Consider the following 19,330-nt stretch of genomic DNA (forward strand, 5'->3'; position numbering starts at 1 on the left):
CTTGTTGAAATAATAGTTTACCATTGGAGGCTATACTCTCACACAGAACTGATGTAAGACTAAGGACTATCTTGTTGAAATAATAGTTTACCATTGGAGGCTATACTCTCACACAGAACTGATGTAAGACTAAGGACTATCTTGTTGAAATAATAGTTTACCATTGGAGGCTATACTCTCACACAGAACTGATGTAAGACTAAGGACTATCTTATTGAAATAATAGTTTACCATTGGAGGAGTTTCCTTGACATAGTGCGGATGTAAGACTAGGGATAATCTTATTCAAATCGTCAGAACTATCCACAGCAAACGTGTTGTTCTCTACAGGCTCACTTGCCACATATCTTAAGTAAAGGTTATCTTGTAATTCAACCCCGACAGCTATAATGTGCAATCCTTTTTCTTGAATGATATTGGCCACCGCTGCAAAATTTTTGTAATTGTGTTTCGTTAAGTAAAGGGTTATCAGAAGCAGAATATTCCGAGCTTTTTGACGATGAGCCCCGAAATAGAGAGTAGTTGAAATAGAGCTGACGTAGCTGACGATATTTCTAAACTCAGCGTAGGGCGAGGGCTCCCATTTCAGTTCGTCAACAGCTTTCAAAGTCTTAACCTTGTTCACTTCTGTGCGATTAAAAGCCAGTATGACTGTGTCTTTATACTTCAGAAACCAAACTATCACGTTTTTACCATCAACAGCGAGGTCTCTGAGAAAATTTTTTATAAAGTCTTTTATAATATTGTTGATGTCTTCAGTTTCTCCATCATCTATTGCAAACAACAAGTTGATCGGCTTATCATCACAATCTGTAATATGTATATTACATATATATATATATATATATATATATATCATGGGGTAGCCAGGATTTTTCGTTGGAGGGGGAGTTAGTGGAAAAATTGTAGACTCCCCGCCATTGCCAGCAAGGGTTTTGGGGAGCACTTGGAGCTTAACCAGCGCGGGGCGAAGCCCCGCCGCCAATCACTATTTCTGGTATTGAAAGCCAACAAAATGAATATTCTGAGATATCTAAAGTACATTTTTCTGCCCTAGCTAGGGCTTGTGACCTTTGACCACTGAGGTGGTTATTTGCATACGGACGAAATGACTCTGGATCCGAAAAATGTTTTTTGGACATTCCGATGGTCTAGAGGTTAAGTTTTCTTGGTGCGCTATCGCTAGGCGGTGGTGTCGAATCCAGAGTCACAGGTTCGAGCCTCGGTCGGCGCATTCCCTTATTTTCGTCGCATTTTAATTCACTACTTTCTCTCTTCAAAACTTGCTCCCTGGTGCTGCTATCCATTTATGTCTAATATATGTATGTATAACATTTGAGTGCGTAATTTGCTTTTTTTTTAAATATTTTTAGGTTCAAACCCTAATTAAGTGGGGGAAGGGGGTTAAACTCAAAACCCTTTGGCTATGCTCATAGAATTTTGAGTGTGTACTTTGTTTTTTTTTTATATTGAATAGGGGGATATAAAATCAAAATCTTCCTTAACTGTGCTGTTGGAATTTGGGGATAGTCGTTTGCTTTTTTTTTTTTTTTTTTAGAAGAAAGGGATTTAACTGCAAAAAAAAAAAACTTCTAAGGGAGAGGGGGTAAGATCTAAACTCCCTGGTAGGGGATTTTGAATTCAGATCCCCTGGAAGGGGTTTTAAACTCAAAACTCCCAGGTAGGGGTTTTAAACTCATAACCCCCTGGCTGCGCTGGGGCAAGTGATGGTATAGTATTAAAATGTCAACCCAAATATACAAAATCAAAGCAAAAAATCAATTACTGAATTCCGATCCCCTCCCCCCCCCCCGTTTCTTAACATTCCAGATTGTTCTCTAAATAAACAAACTCATTGTCCGGTTACCCGTGTACCCGTGTAGGGGTGTAGCCATGGGCGCCCGCAGGGGGTGCACCCCCATGGATTCTGAGTAGCAAAAATTGTAGACAATTTTTTTTTTGCATCATTAAATCAATAACTTCTTAGTAGCCACTGTGCAAGTAGTACTTCCACTGTAGTAACCTACCGTCATAAGGATAAGTTAATGTTGAGTTGATTAGCAGCCTAGGCTTATCAGGAATTGATTCTAGTAGCCAGATTTCAGCCATTTTTTTTAAATTAATTTCTTCTAAGTAGCAATTTAACAGGTTGTGCTTTCACTGAACTAGTATTGCAATAAACGAGAATACGATAATCAGGTGTTAATCGCCGACCATATATGCTTTATTATAGGCTTGCAATTTTGTGTACTATAAAAAGTGTGAACTATTCTGTTGCACGTTAGTCGTGGCGATTTGTTTTCACTTGCACATAGTTATACTTATTATATTTAGTTATGGCCTAGAATGGGATAAATCAGAGGTTCTCGAATGACGATTTGTCAGGGGTCGCCTAAGACCATCGAGAATATGGATTGTTTTTGTCTATTCTTCTATTGCTGTATGTGTGTGTGTGTGAAGGGGGTCACGGCAGAGTGGGGGATTGTAAAAATTGGTCGCCGGGCTTAAAAGGTTGAGAACCGCTAAGATAAATAATATTTTTTTTATGCAGGAGAAATCCTTTCTGACTTTCTTTCGATATGATAAATGCTAAAGTCTCATGGAACAAGAATGAAGAGTGCAGTCATATTGGTAAATGTAATCACGTCTTGCGGAGTTGAGGTCAGTTTTAGCGCTCGATAAAATTGCAGGTTAAACACGTCCGCCAGTTTACGAATGCAGAGTATATACGAAAGCTCTTAATAATAATAATAATAATAGTTCAATTTATAGAGCGCTGTTAACAAACATGATGTAGGCTCCATGCGCTGTGATAACATTACAAACATAAGGCTACAAAGACAGTTTGTGTGAAAATTAACAGGCCTTGTCTTTATAATAAAAGATGTTTGATGCATAGTCACATAGGTCCTATTTTTAAACACATTATTATGCTTTAACTCTTTCTCTGCGTAATTATTTACCACATTCTGATGGAATCAATGTCTGTATCGTCGGTTAGGAGAGAAAGAGTTAAATATAAACAATAATACATTCTATAATAGACAATAATGGAACAAGGTACACTTTATGCATATTAAATAGGTCTACATTTTACTATTTGGCAGGGATATTCGACCGGAACCGAATACTGAAAAAAGGCCGAATATTCGGCAGACGCCGGAGACGGAACGACCCTAATATATATATATATATATATATATATATATATATATATATATATATATATATATATATATATATATATATATATATATATATAGTTTGTTTCATGATGTAAAAATTAAAATTGTGATACACCCAGAGACAAACAATATTAATTACAGATAATGTCAGTCCAACTAGTAATTGTTTGTATATTGTTAACTCACTCTCTGGCAGGATTTTAATGAATGAATTTAATATGTAACCAATGAACTTTTTAGGTTGTTAGGAAAATGAAAAAAAAACTGACAGCATTTCCTTTCATCACTTTTGTCTGTGCACTGGTCAGTTCCATCACACCGATGTCCAATATCGATACACTGACCAGAGGTGCAAGTCCACTCTAAAGAGTCACAACCTAAAAAGTAAGTAAGAACAAGTAAATATTTTTTAAAAAAATATAACAAAAAAAAACACTTTTTACAAGTCACAAAACGTATGCAGAGTGTATTTGTCTCAATTAGTTTGGATCAGTCATGTGATTTAATTTATAATAGATCTAGACTAGAATTAACAAATCCGTGCAATTAGAAATATATTTACCAATTGTTTTTGTTTAGCGCAATTTTATGCTTTTGCATTCTCAATTTGCTATGATGCTATTACTTGTCTGGACCAGTTGGGAAATGGGGTCGGGAGAAAGAAGGAGTTATCAGGTAAATGCTAATGTGATCGCTTTTTTAAAATGTAATTTATAACAGCAAAAAAAAGTTGTACGATACGACTAGAATTTGAACTTGATGGCTACAGTCTCCTCGAGCCAAAACACTAACAACAGTGCCAGCGGAGTACTAATGAAAATAGAAGTTTTATTTGCTATCGATTTTTAGTTTCAAACAATAAGCGTCGACCTAATTTTCTACACAAAGTATAAAGGGAGCTTATTTAACCCATACCGACAAATTTGTCAAGTACAATTTATTTCCAGAGTTCGATTAAAAAAAATATTAATTACAATAGTTGATTAGCTATTTTTAGCGGCCCCCGAAAGTTATTAGTTTTGCGTGATTTGTCTGTCCGTCCGTCCGTCCCGTATTGATCTCAGGAACTGAAATGAAATGAATATTGGACATCATGATATTTTAGATCATTCAAATTTATGATGCAACGGCTACCTTTTTTCTTTTCCGAAAGTTAACCATTTAATTTTAAAAATTATCTATGCTAGCTTATTTAAAAAAAAAACACCACTTTTCAATAAAAATTTTCAGGGGAGGTATTATTTTCATAAAATTCATAGACTTCTTCATTAATAACTCAAGCTTCATTCATAGATTCGCGCATTGGTACAAAAAAATTATTGCATCTAAGGGAACAATGGAAAAAGTGTCAATGGATCTTTATAAAATATATTTTCCATTTACTAACTAATTCATGGAGTGAAATACTGATTGAAATGTTGTTGTTTTTTTAATTATTTATACCAAGTTTACTTTAGCTGTATAGCGCGTATGTTTTGACATAACCTCTCTTGGCTACGCTTTTGGAATTTGGTGACTGCAGTTTACTTTAGATTTTATATTGTAAAGGGAAGTTTTATTGTCAAAACCATCTGTTGGGGGGGGGGGGGAGAGGTTTAAGTAAAAAATCGCTGCATTTTTTTTTTAAACAAATTCAAAACCCGTTTAGTTACGCTCATAGAATTTATGACTGTAGGTTTTTTTTTAACTTCAAAACGCTCAGTAGAGGGATTTGAAACTCGAAGCCTTCTAGAGTAGGAGGATTTAAAGCCAAAACCCCAATTGTTTACGCTCACAGAATTTTGAGTGTGTAATTTGCTTTTTTTTTTATATTGAAGAGTTGATTTTTAGTTTCAAACTCGGCAGGAGGTGTTTTAAAATTAACGTGTACAATAACTGTACCAGGCAAACATAATGAGTTGATATAAGCTTTGTAAAAATTAGAGGGAGACAAGAGAAAAATAGAGAGTTGATAGAGAAATGAGAGAGAGAGAGAGAAAAAGAGAAAGAGAGAAATAGAAAGATATAAAGAAGAGAGACCCAAAAGGAGGTGTATGTTTTATTATTTTCTGATTTACGATGTTAATAGATGTTAATAGATGTTAATAGATATAACATCGAACCAAAACTTTATAGTTTTTACAAAGTTAACTCACTCTGTCTGTCTGTCTGGCCGAAAGTTTGTACACGTAAATTTCAGAGACCCAATCTCGAATCAAGATGAACATTTGCACAATTATTTCTTTCACCGACAAGAATCAATTTAAAAAAAAAACAATTAGTAAATTAATTATTGGTAATAAATTACTTTGCTTGGTATCTCAAACAAGGGAAATAATTAGTTCTTGACGGAAGTGGTGGTATAATCTGAATTAGTCCCCTTTATAGATTTGGCTCATAACAGATTTAATGACATGACTGATCCAAAATAATTGATACACTTAATATAAGCTTTGTTTTTTCTTTTATATTTTTTTTTTTACTTTAAATCTTACAGTAATGTACTGTGATAACTACAGTGAATGTTTTAAACGGACCAACTGATTTAGATGTTCATATTAATCAATCTGAGTGTTATATGTCCAGTGTATTTGTTTTTAAATTGTTTAAATATATTGATTTAGCAACACCAATTGATCTAATTCTTTTATTTGACGTTACAATACATAATTCATTAAAAAAATGAATGATTAAATAACTTGTTTCAGCTAATAAAAGACACGATATTGTGGGGCCCCAGTACCCATTTCCGACCTTGCGATCTATAGGGAAGATAATTGTTAAGGTCGTCTGCTTCTTTATCCAACGGTTAACGAGCAGGGTGTCATGCCGCAAGCACAGTGACCATCCTCTGTAGACTTTTCCCCAAATAATGCCAGGTACTTATCAGAGTTAGGTGAACTCAGGGGCGTCCTAAAAATCTCAAAATGGCCACATCTTAAAGTCCTTAGGGCTCGGGATAACCTTCGTACAGGGAAAGTTCAAAGAAAAAAAAAAGAAAATGATGTAAAGACAAGAATGGAAGGGCCTGTCAATGAAATAGATTCTTTCAAGACTAAAACAAGAGACAGTCTATAGTGTGGTGCCCAAAGGTCAAACAGGCTTAATGACAGGTCAAGATGAGGGAGCAGCATACAAATAGTACTAATGTTATCCATATATGTATTGGAGACGTCCAGACAGGACACCAATTTAACTAACTTATTAATTCTTCCAATGTAAGCGCGGTGTCTCAGTGGTAAAGCGCCTGGCTTCTGAGCAGAAGAGTCCCTTGTTAAATTTTAGTGTCTTTGGGGGGCCTCTAAGTCCACCCATCAATAGGTTCCTGACATTAGTTGGGGAAAAGTAAAGGTGAGAGTCGTTGTGCTGAGCACATGACACCCTCGATAAATTTTGGCCGCAGAAACTAATGATCTAAAAACCGCATTGTCTAAAATGAGAACATTACTTTGAACTAATTCTTCCAATGCTTGGTGAAAGAAGGATGTTAACTAAAACTTAAAAACGCACAATCAGTAGTTTAATTGTAAATAGGTCTACACGCTAGTGAAGTGACGAACTAAAGTGATTAACGGAAACTCAACTTTCAAGTGTCAGAGACTCTTCAGATGTTGACATTTTCACACACAAAAAAAGTTAACCTTTGACAAAGCGTTTCATGTCATCAGTATTATCGTGCTAGATAAAAAGAAAGGGTTTCATGTCATACATCATTATAATCGTGCTTGATAAAAAGAAAGGGTTTCATGTCATATACATCAGTATTATCTTGGTAGATAAAAAGAAAGGGTTTCATGTCATACATCATTATAATCGTGCTTGATAAAAAGAAAGGGTTTCATGTCATATACATAACACATCAGTATTATTTTGGTAGATAAAAAGAAAGGGTGACATGTCATATACATCAGTATTATCTTGGTAGATAAAAAGAAAGGGTTTCATGTCATACATCATTATAATCGTGCTTGATAAAAAGAAAGGGTTTCATGTCATATACATCAGTATTATCTTGGTAGATAAAAAGAAAGGGTTTCATGTCATACATCATTATAATCGTGCTTGATAAAAAGAAAGGGTTTCATGTCATATACATAACACATCAGTATTATTTTGGTAGATAAAAAGAAAGGGTGACATGTCATATACATCAGTATTATCTTGGTAGATAAAAAGAAAGGGTTTCATGTCATATACATCAGTATTATCTTGGTAGATAAAAAGAAAGGGTTTCATGTCATATACATCAGTATTATCTTGGTAGATAAAAAGAAAGGGTTTCATGTCATATACATCAGTATTATCTTGGTAGATAAAAAGAAAGGGTTTCATGTCATATACATCAGTATTATCTTGGTAGATAAAAAGAAAGGGTTTCATGTCATATACATCAGTATTATCTTGGTAGATAAAAAGAAAGGGTTAAGTGGTACAGCTACCCCCCCTTCAGACCTCTGCAGCAGATGTTGTTAAAGCTCATTTGTTTTTTACAGCTGGCGTTTAATAAGGATGTTATGTGGCTAGCACACTGACCAAACTCAGTACTTCAAAACTTTAATAAGGATGTTATGTGGCTAGCACACTGACCAAACTCAGTACTTCAAAACTTTAATAAGGATGTTATGTGGCTAGCACACTGACCAAACTCAGTACTTCAAAACTTTAATAAGGATGTTATGTGGCTAGCACACTGACCAAACTCATTATTTCAAAACTTTAATAAGGATGTTATGTGGCTAGCACACTGACCAGACTCAGTACTTCAAAACTTTAATAAGGATGTTATTTGGCTAGCACACTGACCAAACTCATTATTTCAAAACTTTAATAAGGATGTTATGTGGCTAGCACACTGGCCAAACTCATTACTTCAAAACTTTAATAAGGATGTTATGTGGCTAGCACACTGACCAAACTCATTACTTCAAAACTTTAATAAGGATGTTATGTGGCTAGCACACTGACCAAACTCATTACTTCAAAACTTTAATAAGGATGTTATGTGGCTAGCACACTGACCAAACTCATTACTTCAAAACTTTAATAAGGATGTTATGTGGCTAGCACACTGACCAAACTCAGTACTTCAAAACTTTAATAAGGATGTTATGTGGCTAGCACACTGACCAAACTCAGTACTTCAAAACTTTAATAAGGATGTTATGTGGCTAGCACACTGACCAAACTCATTATTTCAAAACTTTAATAAGGATGTTATGTGGCTAGCACACTGACCAGACTCAGTACTTCAAAACTTTAATAAGGATGTTATTTGGCTAGCACACTGACCAAACTCATTATTTCAAAACTTTAATAAGGATGTTATGTGGCTAGCACACTGGCCAAACTCATTACTTCAAAACTTTAATAAGGATGTTATGTGGCTAGCACACTGACCAAACTCATTACTTCAAAACTTTAATAAGGATGTTATGTGGCTAGCACACTGACCAAACTCATTACTTCAAAACTTTAATAAGGATGTTATGTGGCTAGCACACTGACCAAACTCATTACTTCAAAACTTTAATAAGGATGTTATGTGGCTAGCACACTGACCAAACTCATTACTTCAAAACTTTAATAAGGATGTTATGTGGCTAGCACACTGACCAAACTCATTACTTCAAAACTTTAATAAGGATGTTATGTGGCTAGCACACTGACCAAACTCTTACTTCAAAACTTTAATAAGGATGTTATGTGGCTAGCACACTGACCAAACTCATTACTTCAAAACTTTAATAAGGATGTTATGTGGCTAGCACACTGACCAAACTCATTACTTCAAAACTTTAATAAGGATGTTATGTGGCTAGCACACTGACCAAACTCATTACTTCAAAACTTTAATAAGGATGTTATGTGGCTAGCACATTGACCAAACTCATTATTTCAAAACTTTAATAAGGATGTTATGTGGCTAGCACACTGACCAAACTCATTACTTCAAAACTTTAATAAGGATGTTATGTGGCTAGCACACTGACCAAACTCATTACTTCAAAACTTTAATAAGGATGTTATGTGGCTAGCACACTGACCAAACTCAGTACTTCAAAACTTTAATAAGGATGTTATGTGGCTAGCACACTGACCAAACTCAGTACTTCAAAACTTTAATAAGGATGTTATGTGGCTAGCACACTGACCAAACTCAGTACTTCAAAACTTTAATAAGGATGTTATGTGGCTAGCACACTGACCAAACTCAGTACTTCAAAACTTTAATAAGGATGTTATGTGGCTAGCACACTGACCAAACTCATTATTTCAAAACTTTAATAAGGATGTTATGTGGCTAGCACACTGACCAGACTCAGTACTTCAAAACTTTAATAAGGATGTTATTTGGCTAGCACACTGACCAAACTCATTATTTCAAAACTTTAATAAGGATGTTATGTGGCTAGCACACTGGCCAAACTCATTACTTCAAAACTTTAATAAGGATGTTATGTGGCTAGCACACTGACCAAACTCATTACTTCAAAACTTTAATAAGGATGTTATGTGGCTAGCACACTGACCAAACTCATTACTTCAAAACTTTAATAAGGATGTTATGTGGCTAGCACACTGACCAAACTCATTACTTCAAAACTTTAATAAGGATGTTATGTGGCTAGCACACTGACCAAACTCATTACTTCAAAACTTTAATAAGGATGTTATGTGGCTAGCACACTGACCAAACTCATTACTTCAAAACTTTAATAAGGATGTTATGTGGCTAGCACACTGACCAAACTCTTACTTCAAAACTTTAATAAGGATGTTATGTGGCTAGCACACTGACCAAACTCATTACTTCAAAACTTTAATAAGGATGTTATGTGGCTAGCACACTGACCAAACTCATTACTTCAAAACTTTAATAAGGATGTTATGTGGCTAGCACACTGACCAAACTCATTACTTCAAAACTTTAATAAGGATGTTATGTGGCTAGCACATTGACCAAACTCATTATTTCAAAACTTTAATAAGGATGTTATGTGGCTAGCACACTGACCAAACTCATTACTTCAAAACTTTAATAAGGATGTTATGTGGCTAGCACACTGACCAAACTCATTACTTCAAAACTTTAATAAGGATGTTATGTGGCTAGCACACTGACCAAACTCAGTACTTCAAAACTTTAATAAGGATGTTATGTGGCTAGCACACTGACCAAACTCAGTACTTCAAAACTTTAATAAGGATGTTATGTGGCTAGCACACTGACCAAACTCAGTACTTCAAAACTTTAATAAGGATGTTATGTGGCTAGCACACTGACCAAACTCATTATTTCAAAACTTTAATAAGGATGTTATGTGGCTAGCACACTGACCAGACTCAGTACTTCAAAACTTTAATAAGGATGTTATGTGGCTAGCACACTGACCAAACTCATTATTTCAAAACTTTAATAAGGATGTTATGTGGCTAGCACACTGACCAAACTCATTACTTCAAAACTTTAATAAGGATGTTATGTGGCTAGCACACTGACCAAACTCATTACTTCAAAACTTTAATAAGGATGTTATGTGGCTAGCACACTGACCAAACTCATTACTTCAAAACTTTAATAAGGATGTTATGTGGCTAGCACACTGACCAAACTCATTACTTCAAAACTTTAATAAGGATGTTATGTGGCTAGCACACTGACCAAACTCATTACTTCAAAACTTTAGTAAGGATGTTATGTGGCTAGCACACTGACCAAACTCAGTACTTCAAAACTTTAATAAGGATGTTATGTGGCTAGCACACTGACCAAACTCGGTACTTCAAAACTTTAATAAGGATGTTATGTGGCTAGCACACTGACCAAACTCAATACTTCAAAACTTTAATAAGGATGTTATGTGGCTAGCACACTGACCAAACTCAGTACTTCAAAACTTTAATAAGGATGTTATGTGGCTAGCACACTGACCAAACTCAGTACTTCAAAACTTTAATAAGGATGTTATGTGGCTAGCACACTGACCAAACTCATTACTTCAAAACTTCGGGTGGACTAAAGGGTGTCCTAGGAATCCTGATTAAAATCCTAAAATTCAACCCTCGGTTCAGCATCCAAACACTTTACCACTAGACCACAACGACCTCTTTAAGAAAGTTAAACAAGCAATTGAAACTTGCAAAATAAAAAAAAAAATACTTTAAAAAACGAACAAAGCTTATATTAAGTGTATCAATTAGTTTGGATTAGTCATGTAATTAAATCTGTATTACATCTATACTAATAATAATAAAATAGTGTGGTTTCGAAATACTTTTACCAGTTGTCTTTCTTAGCGCAATTTCATGCTCTTAGCTTTCTCAATACGCTATGATCCTATTAATTGTCTGGACCAGTTGGAAAGGGAAGGGGCGGTGTATATGGATTATCGTTTTTTTAAAATGTATTTACAAAAAAAAAGAGACCACCTAAGGCTTCTAAAGCCAACACGGTAACCACTTTGCCTGCAAGGAGCGTATGAACATGGAATATTGTATAGTTATCTATTGTCTCTATTATGTTTGTGTTCATTAAATCTCAGGTGACGATCTATAAAGGGAACTAATTCGGCTTATGCCACTTCTTCGTCGAGTAAAATTTCTTTTCCTTGTTCGATTAACCAAACGAAATAATTAATTAGGAATAGTTCATTAACTAACTGAATTTTTTTTTGAATTGATTCTTGTGTTGTCAGGTAAAATAAGTTATTGTGCATGTTTTATGCTTACCGGAGATTGGGTGTGGGAGAAATAATTTGAACACACTTTTACCAGACAGACAGAGTTGATATAAGCTCTGTAATTCTTTTTAAAAACATATAACAGTGGCGGGAATTAATCGCTAATTACTTTGATAAATTTATTACATTTATTTGATAAATACAGGATTTAACTCCCTTTCTGATATTAAAAAAATAATTAATTAGTTCTAAATGATTAACTAATTGGTAAAATTTTGGATTGATTTGTGTATTGTTATCGACTTCAAATAATTATGCCAAATTCAACTTGATATGAGAATTGGAAGAGGTTGAAAAAAAGAGAGACCAAAGAAAAATTAAACCCATATATACATCTATACCTCTCAGTAACTAGCATTTATTTCCCTTATTTTGAAATTTAAAAAAAAATATTATTAATCATCAACAATTAGATACCTAATTTTTTAAATTGTATCACGTCTCGTTAGGTTCAATGAATAATTGTTTGAAGTTTCAACTTGATCCGAGAATGGCAAATTGTATACAAAATTATGTTCAAACCTTTGTAGCAAGACTTTTAAGAGATTAATTCCTTACTCATAAGACAATCACAACTCAAATAAGAGAACATGGCCATTAAGAAGTAACTAGAAAAAGTAGAGTTAAATATTATTATTTGCTAACATCTACATAGTTAACTCTTTCTCTCCTAATTGACGATGCCAACGTTGATTTGACCCCTATTAAACTAATTTTGGATTTATAAACTTTAATTTGTGTTGTGTAAAAAGAGCTTAATAATTCAATACCAAATACAATATTTTTCCGATAGCAAACAAAAAGTTGTTGGAGTTTAATCAAAACAGGAGAGTGAAATACAAATGAGCTAAATAAATAACACTATCGAAACGAGGAAAATAATTACGGAGAGAAAGAGTTAACAAAATCGTCTTTCTTACAAATTACTTACTTCTTGCAATAGTGTCATTCACTGTAGTTAATGTCAAGTCTGTTTTTGAAAAATTACTACTTTTTGTTGTGTCAGGTATTGTGATTGACGTCACGGCTGTTGGTGAAAAATTTTCAATTAACTTTTCTTTGGAACCTGAATGAACATAGAATAAAACAAGCAAATAAAAAAAAAAAATCTTTTTAAATACAAAGCTTACGTAAGGGAAAGTACATTTTAATGCTTCCATTTAAATTACAGGGTTTAGTTCCCTTTCCGCTAAATATAAAACAGAATGTATTAATTACTACTAAATGTTTTACTCATTAGTTAGGGTTGTTTATTTGTCATCGACTATGAATAATTATGCAAAATTTTAACTGGAGAAAGGGAAATGGGAGAAAAATAGTGTCAAGCTTTAAAAAGGGACTTAATTCATACATCAATGTACATCTCTCTTTAAAAAAAGCATTTATTCCCCCTTAACGAAATCAAACAAATATATAATCACCAACAATTAAGTAATGAAATAAATAATTATTGCTTGAATTATGACTTGTCTGGTTTAATAAATAATTGGGAAAAATTTTATCTTGATCTGATAATGGGAAATTGGAGAACAGTCATGTTTAAACTTTTTACCAGACAGACAGCAGATTGATCTGATATAGGCTTTATACTAAATAATATGTTTTACGAATAAATATAATGTTAATAAATTCATTAAGTTACTAAACTTAAAATGAAAACTGTTTAATTTTTTTTTTTTATTTAAAAGTCAAAGCTTTTTTTAATAGTGTGTAAAATAATTTTAAAATGAAACAGTTCTTTTAAGGCAGAGGTTCTCAACCTGTGGGTCGAACGACGATTTGCCATGTGTCTTTTTCATCGGTCATTTTTTTTTCTTTATATTGTTATGCAGAGATAACTGATTCAGAATTATTTCCTATTTATATTGTTGCAGTATAAATATTTTTGACAGTTTAAATTAATGTAAATTAATGCATAACACTACATTACGCCATTTTGACAACAAGTTTCCAAACTTTGCCGCTAGCATACCAAAATGTTTTAGTAGTAAGTTTAGTTTCTCTTTTGCAAATCTCATGAGACGAATGCAACAAAGTGGAAGATGTTCCGGAGACAGCACAGAAAGAGTTAATGGAACTCATTAATAACGATTGTCACAGACTTCCTATTATATTTATATATAATAATATATTTATAACTCGATAGAATCTACTTTAGGTCTCGATACGTCTAGGGGTCCCTGGTTCAGTTCTAGTTAACGAAATAAAACAATTAAACCACTAGATCAAACACATAAACTTTAATCAGCTTTTCTGCATATCACACCAGTTGGACTCTGTCTAACAACAAAACACACTTCCGGTCATTCGCGCAGAATGTAAAAATAGATTATACATACATACACACATTCATCCGTGACAACGACGCATTGGTAAATGATTCTTTTCAATGTCAGTTACACAAATCTGCAGTCATAATCCAATTTGTCTGTGAGGCAAATTATTCTTTTACTTCCTATACTATATTTTCCAGAAACATAGTTTTCAAGCGTTATTTAATTTTCTAGCGTTATTTAGTTTTCAAGCGTCATTTAGTTTTCAAGCGTTATTTAATTTTCAAGCGTTATTTAGTTTTCAAGCGTCATTTAGTTTTCAAGCGTTATTTAGTTTTCAAGCGTTATTTAGTTTTCAAGCGTTACTTAGTTTTCAAGCGTTATTTAGTTTTCAAGCGTTATTTAGTTTTCAAGCGTTATTTAGTTTTCAAGCGTTATTTAGTTTTCAAGCGTTATTTAGTTTTCAAGCGTTATTTAGTTTTCAAGCGTTATTTAGTTTTCAAGCGTTATTTAGTTTTCAAGCGTTATTTAGTTTTCAAGCGTTATTTAGTTTTCAAGCGTTATTTATCAAGTCTAAATACAGAAGTTGTTATTGGAGTGTACTACATTTAAAAAGTCAGTCCTAAGAATTCCTAATCAAGTGAAACATTTCGCATTTACGAACTATATTAAGACAAAATATTATTTGTATTGTTTCGTGATTAAATTTAAGCCTTTTGCAATACATACCAAAATACAAACGTTACAATTACGATTTTATAGCTTTTTCAAAATCAAATTTCTTTTTGCTTACGAACTACTGTTGGAGGTCGCCGCATAGTGGCGAATTGTACAAAGGGGTCGCTAAAATAAAAAGGTGGAGAACCGTTGTTTTAAGTTATAAATAGAGCAGAATTAAAAAAAAAACATAGAACGCTAGTGTTCCTCGTGAATTAATCTCTCAGCAATGTGCTGAGTTAAGAAAAACACTGACCTAAACATTTCACAAAATCGACTTTGTTCGAGAACTATTTGTTACCTGTTTTCTCGTCTGACATTGCAGTTGACGTCAGGGATGTTGGGGAAACAGTCTCAGCTAACGTTTCTTTCGGACCTGAAAAGACCATGCAGTATAGCTGAATAATAGTCATTGGTATATTTAAGTGAAATTATCATGTTACTTGCAAATTGACCAAGTTAATAAACCGACAATAATGATATTTTTTGTCAAATTTTTAAAGTCTAAATATAAAGATTGCCATTATTAATTTATCATATAAGCGCAAAATACCACTGACTGAATCATTCATTGATCACAAAATCTCTTAAACTATTGTACGTATCCGCATAAAATTTTCTACCCAGGTTCCTTTTACCTCCTAGATGCTCACTAAGAACGGTTTTTGACAGAAACGCAACCTTGGGGCCGTTATTTGCGAAAAACCACCATTTTTCAATCAAACATTTTAATTTTATTTTCGGTATTTCCCCAAAAAAGGCCGCAGTCAACTTGCAGAATTTAGGTCATTGGTTAATATGCATATGATGCAATCATCTTCTTCTTTGAAGTAATGTCTTTATTATATAAGATAAGATAAGATAAAGCATTTTTTTATATCACGAATTCCATGTTTTGAAAGCAACATTTTTCTTGTTCCAAAAGTTACGGTTAACGAGGGTGTCATGTAGCCAGCACAACGACCAACCGCCATTACTTTTCCAGAACTAATGTCAGGTACCCATTAGAGCTGAGCGGACTCAGAGGCGTCAAAGATTCCAAAGTTGAAAGCCCCAGTCTTCACCAGGATTCGAACCCGGGACCCCCGGGTCTTATAATTGATCTAATTGTTTTGAAATGGCTCAATCTCTTATATATTGTGATGTCGGATTTTCAATATCTTTTCTAGTTTACGAGATCTAAACGGGACAGACGGAAAGACGGACAGACATTTCACACAAAATTAATAGCGTCTTTTCCCCTTTCGGGGGCCGCTAATAAAACGAGTCCTAATACCATTAAGAAGATGGATCTAGAGATCTAGGGTCTTTTTCTTTTTTTTTTCAAGTGAGAGAGTGAGAGGGAGAGAGGGAGAGAGATAGAGAGTGGGAGAGCGAGAGAGTGAGAGAGTGAGAAGGAGAGAGAGAGTGAGTGAGAGACAGAGAGAGAGTGAGAAAGAGAGATTGACAGAGAGAGAGAGAGAGACAGAGAGAGAGACAGAGAGAGAGTGAGAGAGAGTGAGTGAGAGAGAGTGAGAGAGTGAAAGAGAGAGACGGAGAGAGAGAGAGAGTGAGAGGGAGAGAGAGAGAGATAGAGAGTGGGAGAGAGAGAGTGAGAGAGAGTGAGAAGGAGAGAGAGAGTGAGTGAGAGACAGAGAGAGAGTGAGAAAAGAGATTGACAGAGAGAGAGACAGGCAGAGAGAGAGAGAGTGAGAGAGAGAGAGAGTGAGAGAGAGTAAGAGAGAGAGAGTAAGAGAGAGAAAGTAAGAGAGAGAGAGAGTGAGAGTGAGAGTGTAAGAGGGAGAGTAAGAGAGAGTGAGTGAGAGAGAGTGAGAGAGTGGAAGAGAGAGAGAGTGAGAGAGAGAGAGAGTGAGAGAGAGAGTGAGAAAGAGAGTGAGAGAGAGAGCGTGAGAGAGAGAGTGAGAGAGAGAGAGCGAGAGAGAGAAAGTAATAGTACTTTGTAACACTGTCAAAAAAAACATCATTTAATTGTAATAGCATTGAAAAGATAAATCTAGATCTCTTGTCTTTTCGCTAAATTCATATGAGTTCAAATAAAATTAAAACCGAGTTGATTTAGCTTTTCATTTAGAGAACAAAATACCAAGACAAATGAAGAAATGGTAAAGGGAATTAGTCCGAATGACCAACCTTTTTTTTTTGTTGGTCGGAGGGAGACCAAAATATGAGAGCCAGTATGTGTCGGAGGGGTGCAATTGTGAAGGGGGTCTTTCCAAATCAAGTCAAAAGTTTATGTCTGAAAAATCACGATGCGAAGATAAACAAGGTACAAAAGACAGTTTGTGAGGAAATATACATCAAATATACATCTGTATATGGTTTGCCTTTTTTGTGCAATTTCTGGTGGTACCGCAAACCGTGCCAGGCTAGCATTACTTGTGGATTGCTTATAACTTTGAGAAGATAATTCGCTTCTTACTCATTTACTTGAAACAACAAACTATTAGTCACATAGAAACATTCGACGACGGCGTCATTCGAGAGCTTCTGACGAGAGCTTCCAACGGACTGACAAAAGTGACGAGTGATTGGGGGAGGGGTGTGGTGAAAGGCGAGTACAGGGGGCTCAGAGATCTAATCCTCATTAAACGATTCAGAACTATTTAAAAAATGTTTCGATAAAATAAATAATATTTGCGTACGGAACTAAAGAGCCGCAGCTTCACATCCAAAGAACCGCATGTGGCTCGCGCGTCGCAGGTTGCCGACCCCGGGCCTAACTTATGTCTTATAATTGATATAACTTTTTAAAAAAGCTCAAATCCAAATATTCAAATCTTGAAAAGATATATTATGCCATTCTACAATTAAATGTTTAGGAAAAAAAGCTTCATAAGATTAATATTTGTTTTAAATTAGGTCTAACTTATAATGCATACTAATTAGCTTTTTCTCTTTAAAAAAAAATACTTGCATAACTGATTTTAAAAATTAGATTTTTCGCTTTCAGAAAAAAAAGTAGCAGTTGCATCAGAACTTTAAATGGTCTAAAATATTGTGATGTCCGATTTTCAATATCTTTTCTAATTTACGAGATCTAAACGGGACGGACAGACGGACAGACATTTTACACAAAACTAATAGCGTCTTTTCCCCTTTCGGGGGCCGCTAAAAAACATGGGAGTTCCATAGATCTAACGAGCGGGTTAGAAAGAAAGAAATGGACGAAGTCGTTGAGTACTGCTAGTAACTACATCGTTTTCCTAATAGGTTGTCAAACTCTAATTTAATTTAATGAGCTTTAACTCACATAATTCTGATGTAAGTTTAGGAATGATCCTGTTCAAATCTTGAAAATTATCCACAGCAAACTTGTTGTTCTCAGTTGGTTTACTTACTATCGAGTCCAGCAATGAGTTATCTGTTAGAGCGACTCCTAAAGCTACAATGCGTATTCCTCTCCCTTGAATTGTGTTACTTAGAATTTGGAAGTTAAAGGAGTTGTACCTGTTTAGTTTGAAGATAATAAGAAACAAAATATTGCGAGAACTTTGACGATGAGCCCCGAAATCAAGAGTGGAAAACGAGGCAACGAAGTTAATGATAGATTTGAACTCAGCATTGTCAGAGCCAGCCCACTTCAGTTCGTCTACAGCTTGGATTGTTTTCACTTTACTCGACATTTCGGTGTTATTAAAAACCAGCACATTTGAATCATTGTACAGCACAAACCGCACAATCACGTTTCTACCATCAACAGCAACATCTTTGAGGAAATCTTTGATAAAAGGCTGAATGTATTCACTTCTCCCTTCTTCAACTGCAATTAGTAAGTTGATCTGTTTATCAACACAGTCTGTAAAATAAACAATAAAAATATGCATACTGAAATAAACCTTTTAATACATTAATACAATACAATATATAAATGTAAAAGCATATAGATTCACACATTATGGTGTACTATTGAAATTCTTACGATAAACTTTATCATCTTCTTTGAAGTAAAGTCTGTATTTTATAAGTTATAAACTATTTGGAAAGTAATTTTACTGACTGCAGTTCGCTTCGTCGCTTGTGTCTGTGCACTGGTCATTTCCATCACACCGATGTCCGATATCAATACACTGACCAGTGGTGCAGGTCCACTCTGAGGAGTTACAACCTGCTAAATAAATGAGAAAAAAAAAATCTTATTTGTGTCAATAAAAATCTCTACACTTTTGTTCTTAAACTTCATAAATTTGTTCCAACACTTTAAATAAAGTTTAAGAAGAAGACATGTACCGTATATGAAAGACCAACAAGCTGCACATTGATCATTACAGGTCATAGGCGTTACGCCAAAAAGAAAAAAAATTGAATGTGTTTTACAGATTGTAGCTTTATCGTCACAGTAGACTGTGTTTTACTGATGATCAGCTGATCGTTCCAGTTCGTCTGTTTTTACTGTGTGTCATTGATTCATGGTTATCTGTTCACTAAAATAACTGTC

General features: G+C 34.4%; 1 protein-coding gene across 3 annotated transcripts in view; it reads right to left on the reverse strand.

Moving 5' to 3' along the window:
- Positions 1-19,330, reverse strand: part of LOC106059789 (uncharacterized) — a 47,036-nt gene that overhangs the window by 16,310 nt on the left and 11,396 nt on the right. For all 3 annotated transcript variants that reach the window (XM_056014075.1, XM_056014074.1, XM_056014073.1), the window contains exons 2-7: positions 18,893-19,003; positions 18,146-18,691; positions 15,197-15,271; positions 12,837-12,971; positions 3,455-3,562; positions 232-810 (exon numbers count right to left, since the gene is read on the reverse strand). In XM_056014075.1, the coding sequence (XP_055870050.1) occupies positions 232-810; positions 3,455-3,562; positions 12,837-12,971; positions 15,197-15,271; positions 18,146-18,691; positions 18,893-19,003 (1,554 nt within the window). The remainder of the gene's footprint in view (positions 1-231; positions 811-3,454; positions 3,563-12,836; positions 12,972-15,196; positions 15,272-18,145; positions 18,692-18,892; positions 19,004-19,330) is intronic.

The sequence above is a fragment of the Biomphalaria glabrata genome, chromosome 16 (assembly GCF_947242115.1).
Source record: "Biomphalaria glabrata chromosome 16, xgBioGlab47.1, whole genome shotgun sequence".
Taxonomy (NCBI): Eukaryota; Metazoa; Mollusca; class Gastropoda; family Planorbidae; genus Biomphalaria; species Biomphalaria glabrata.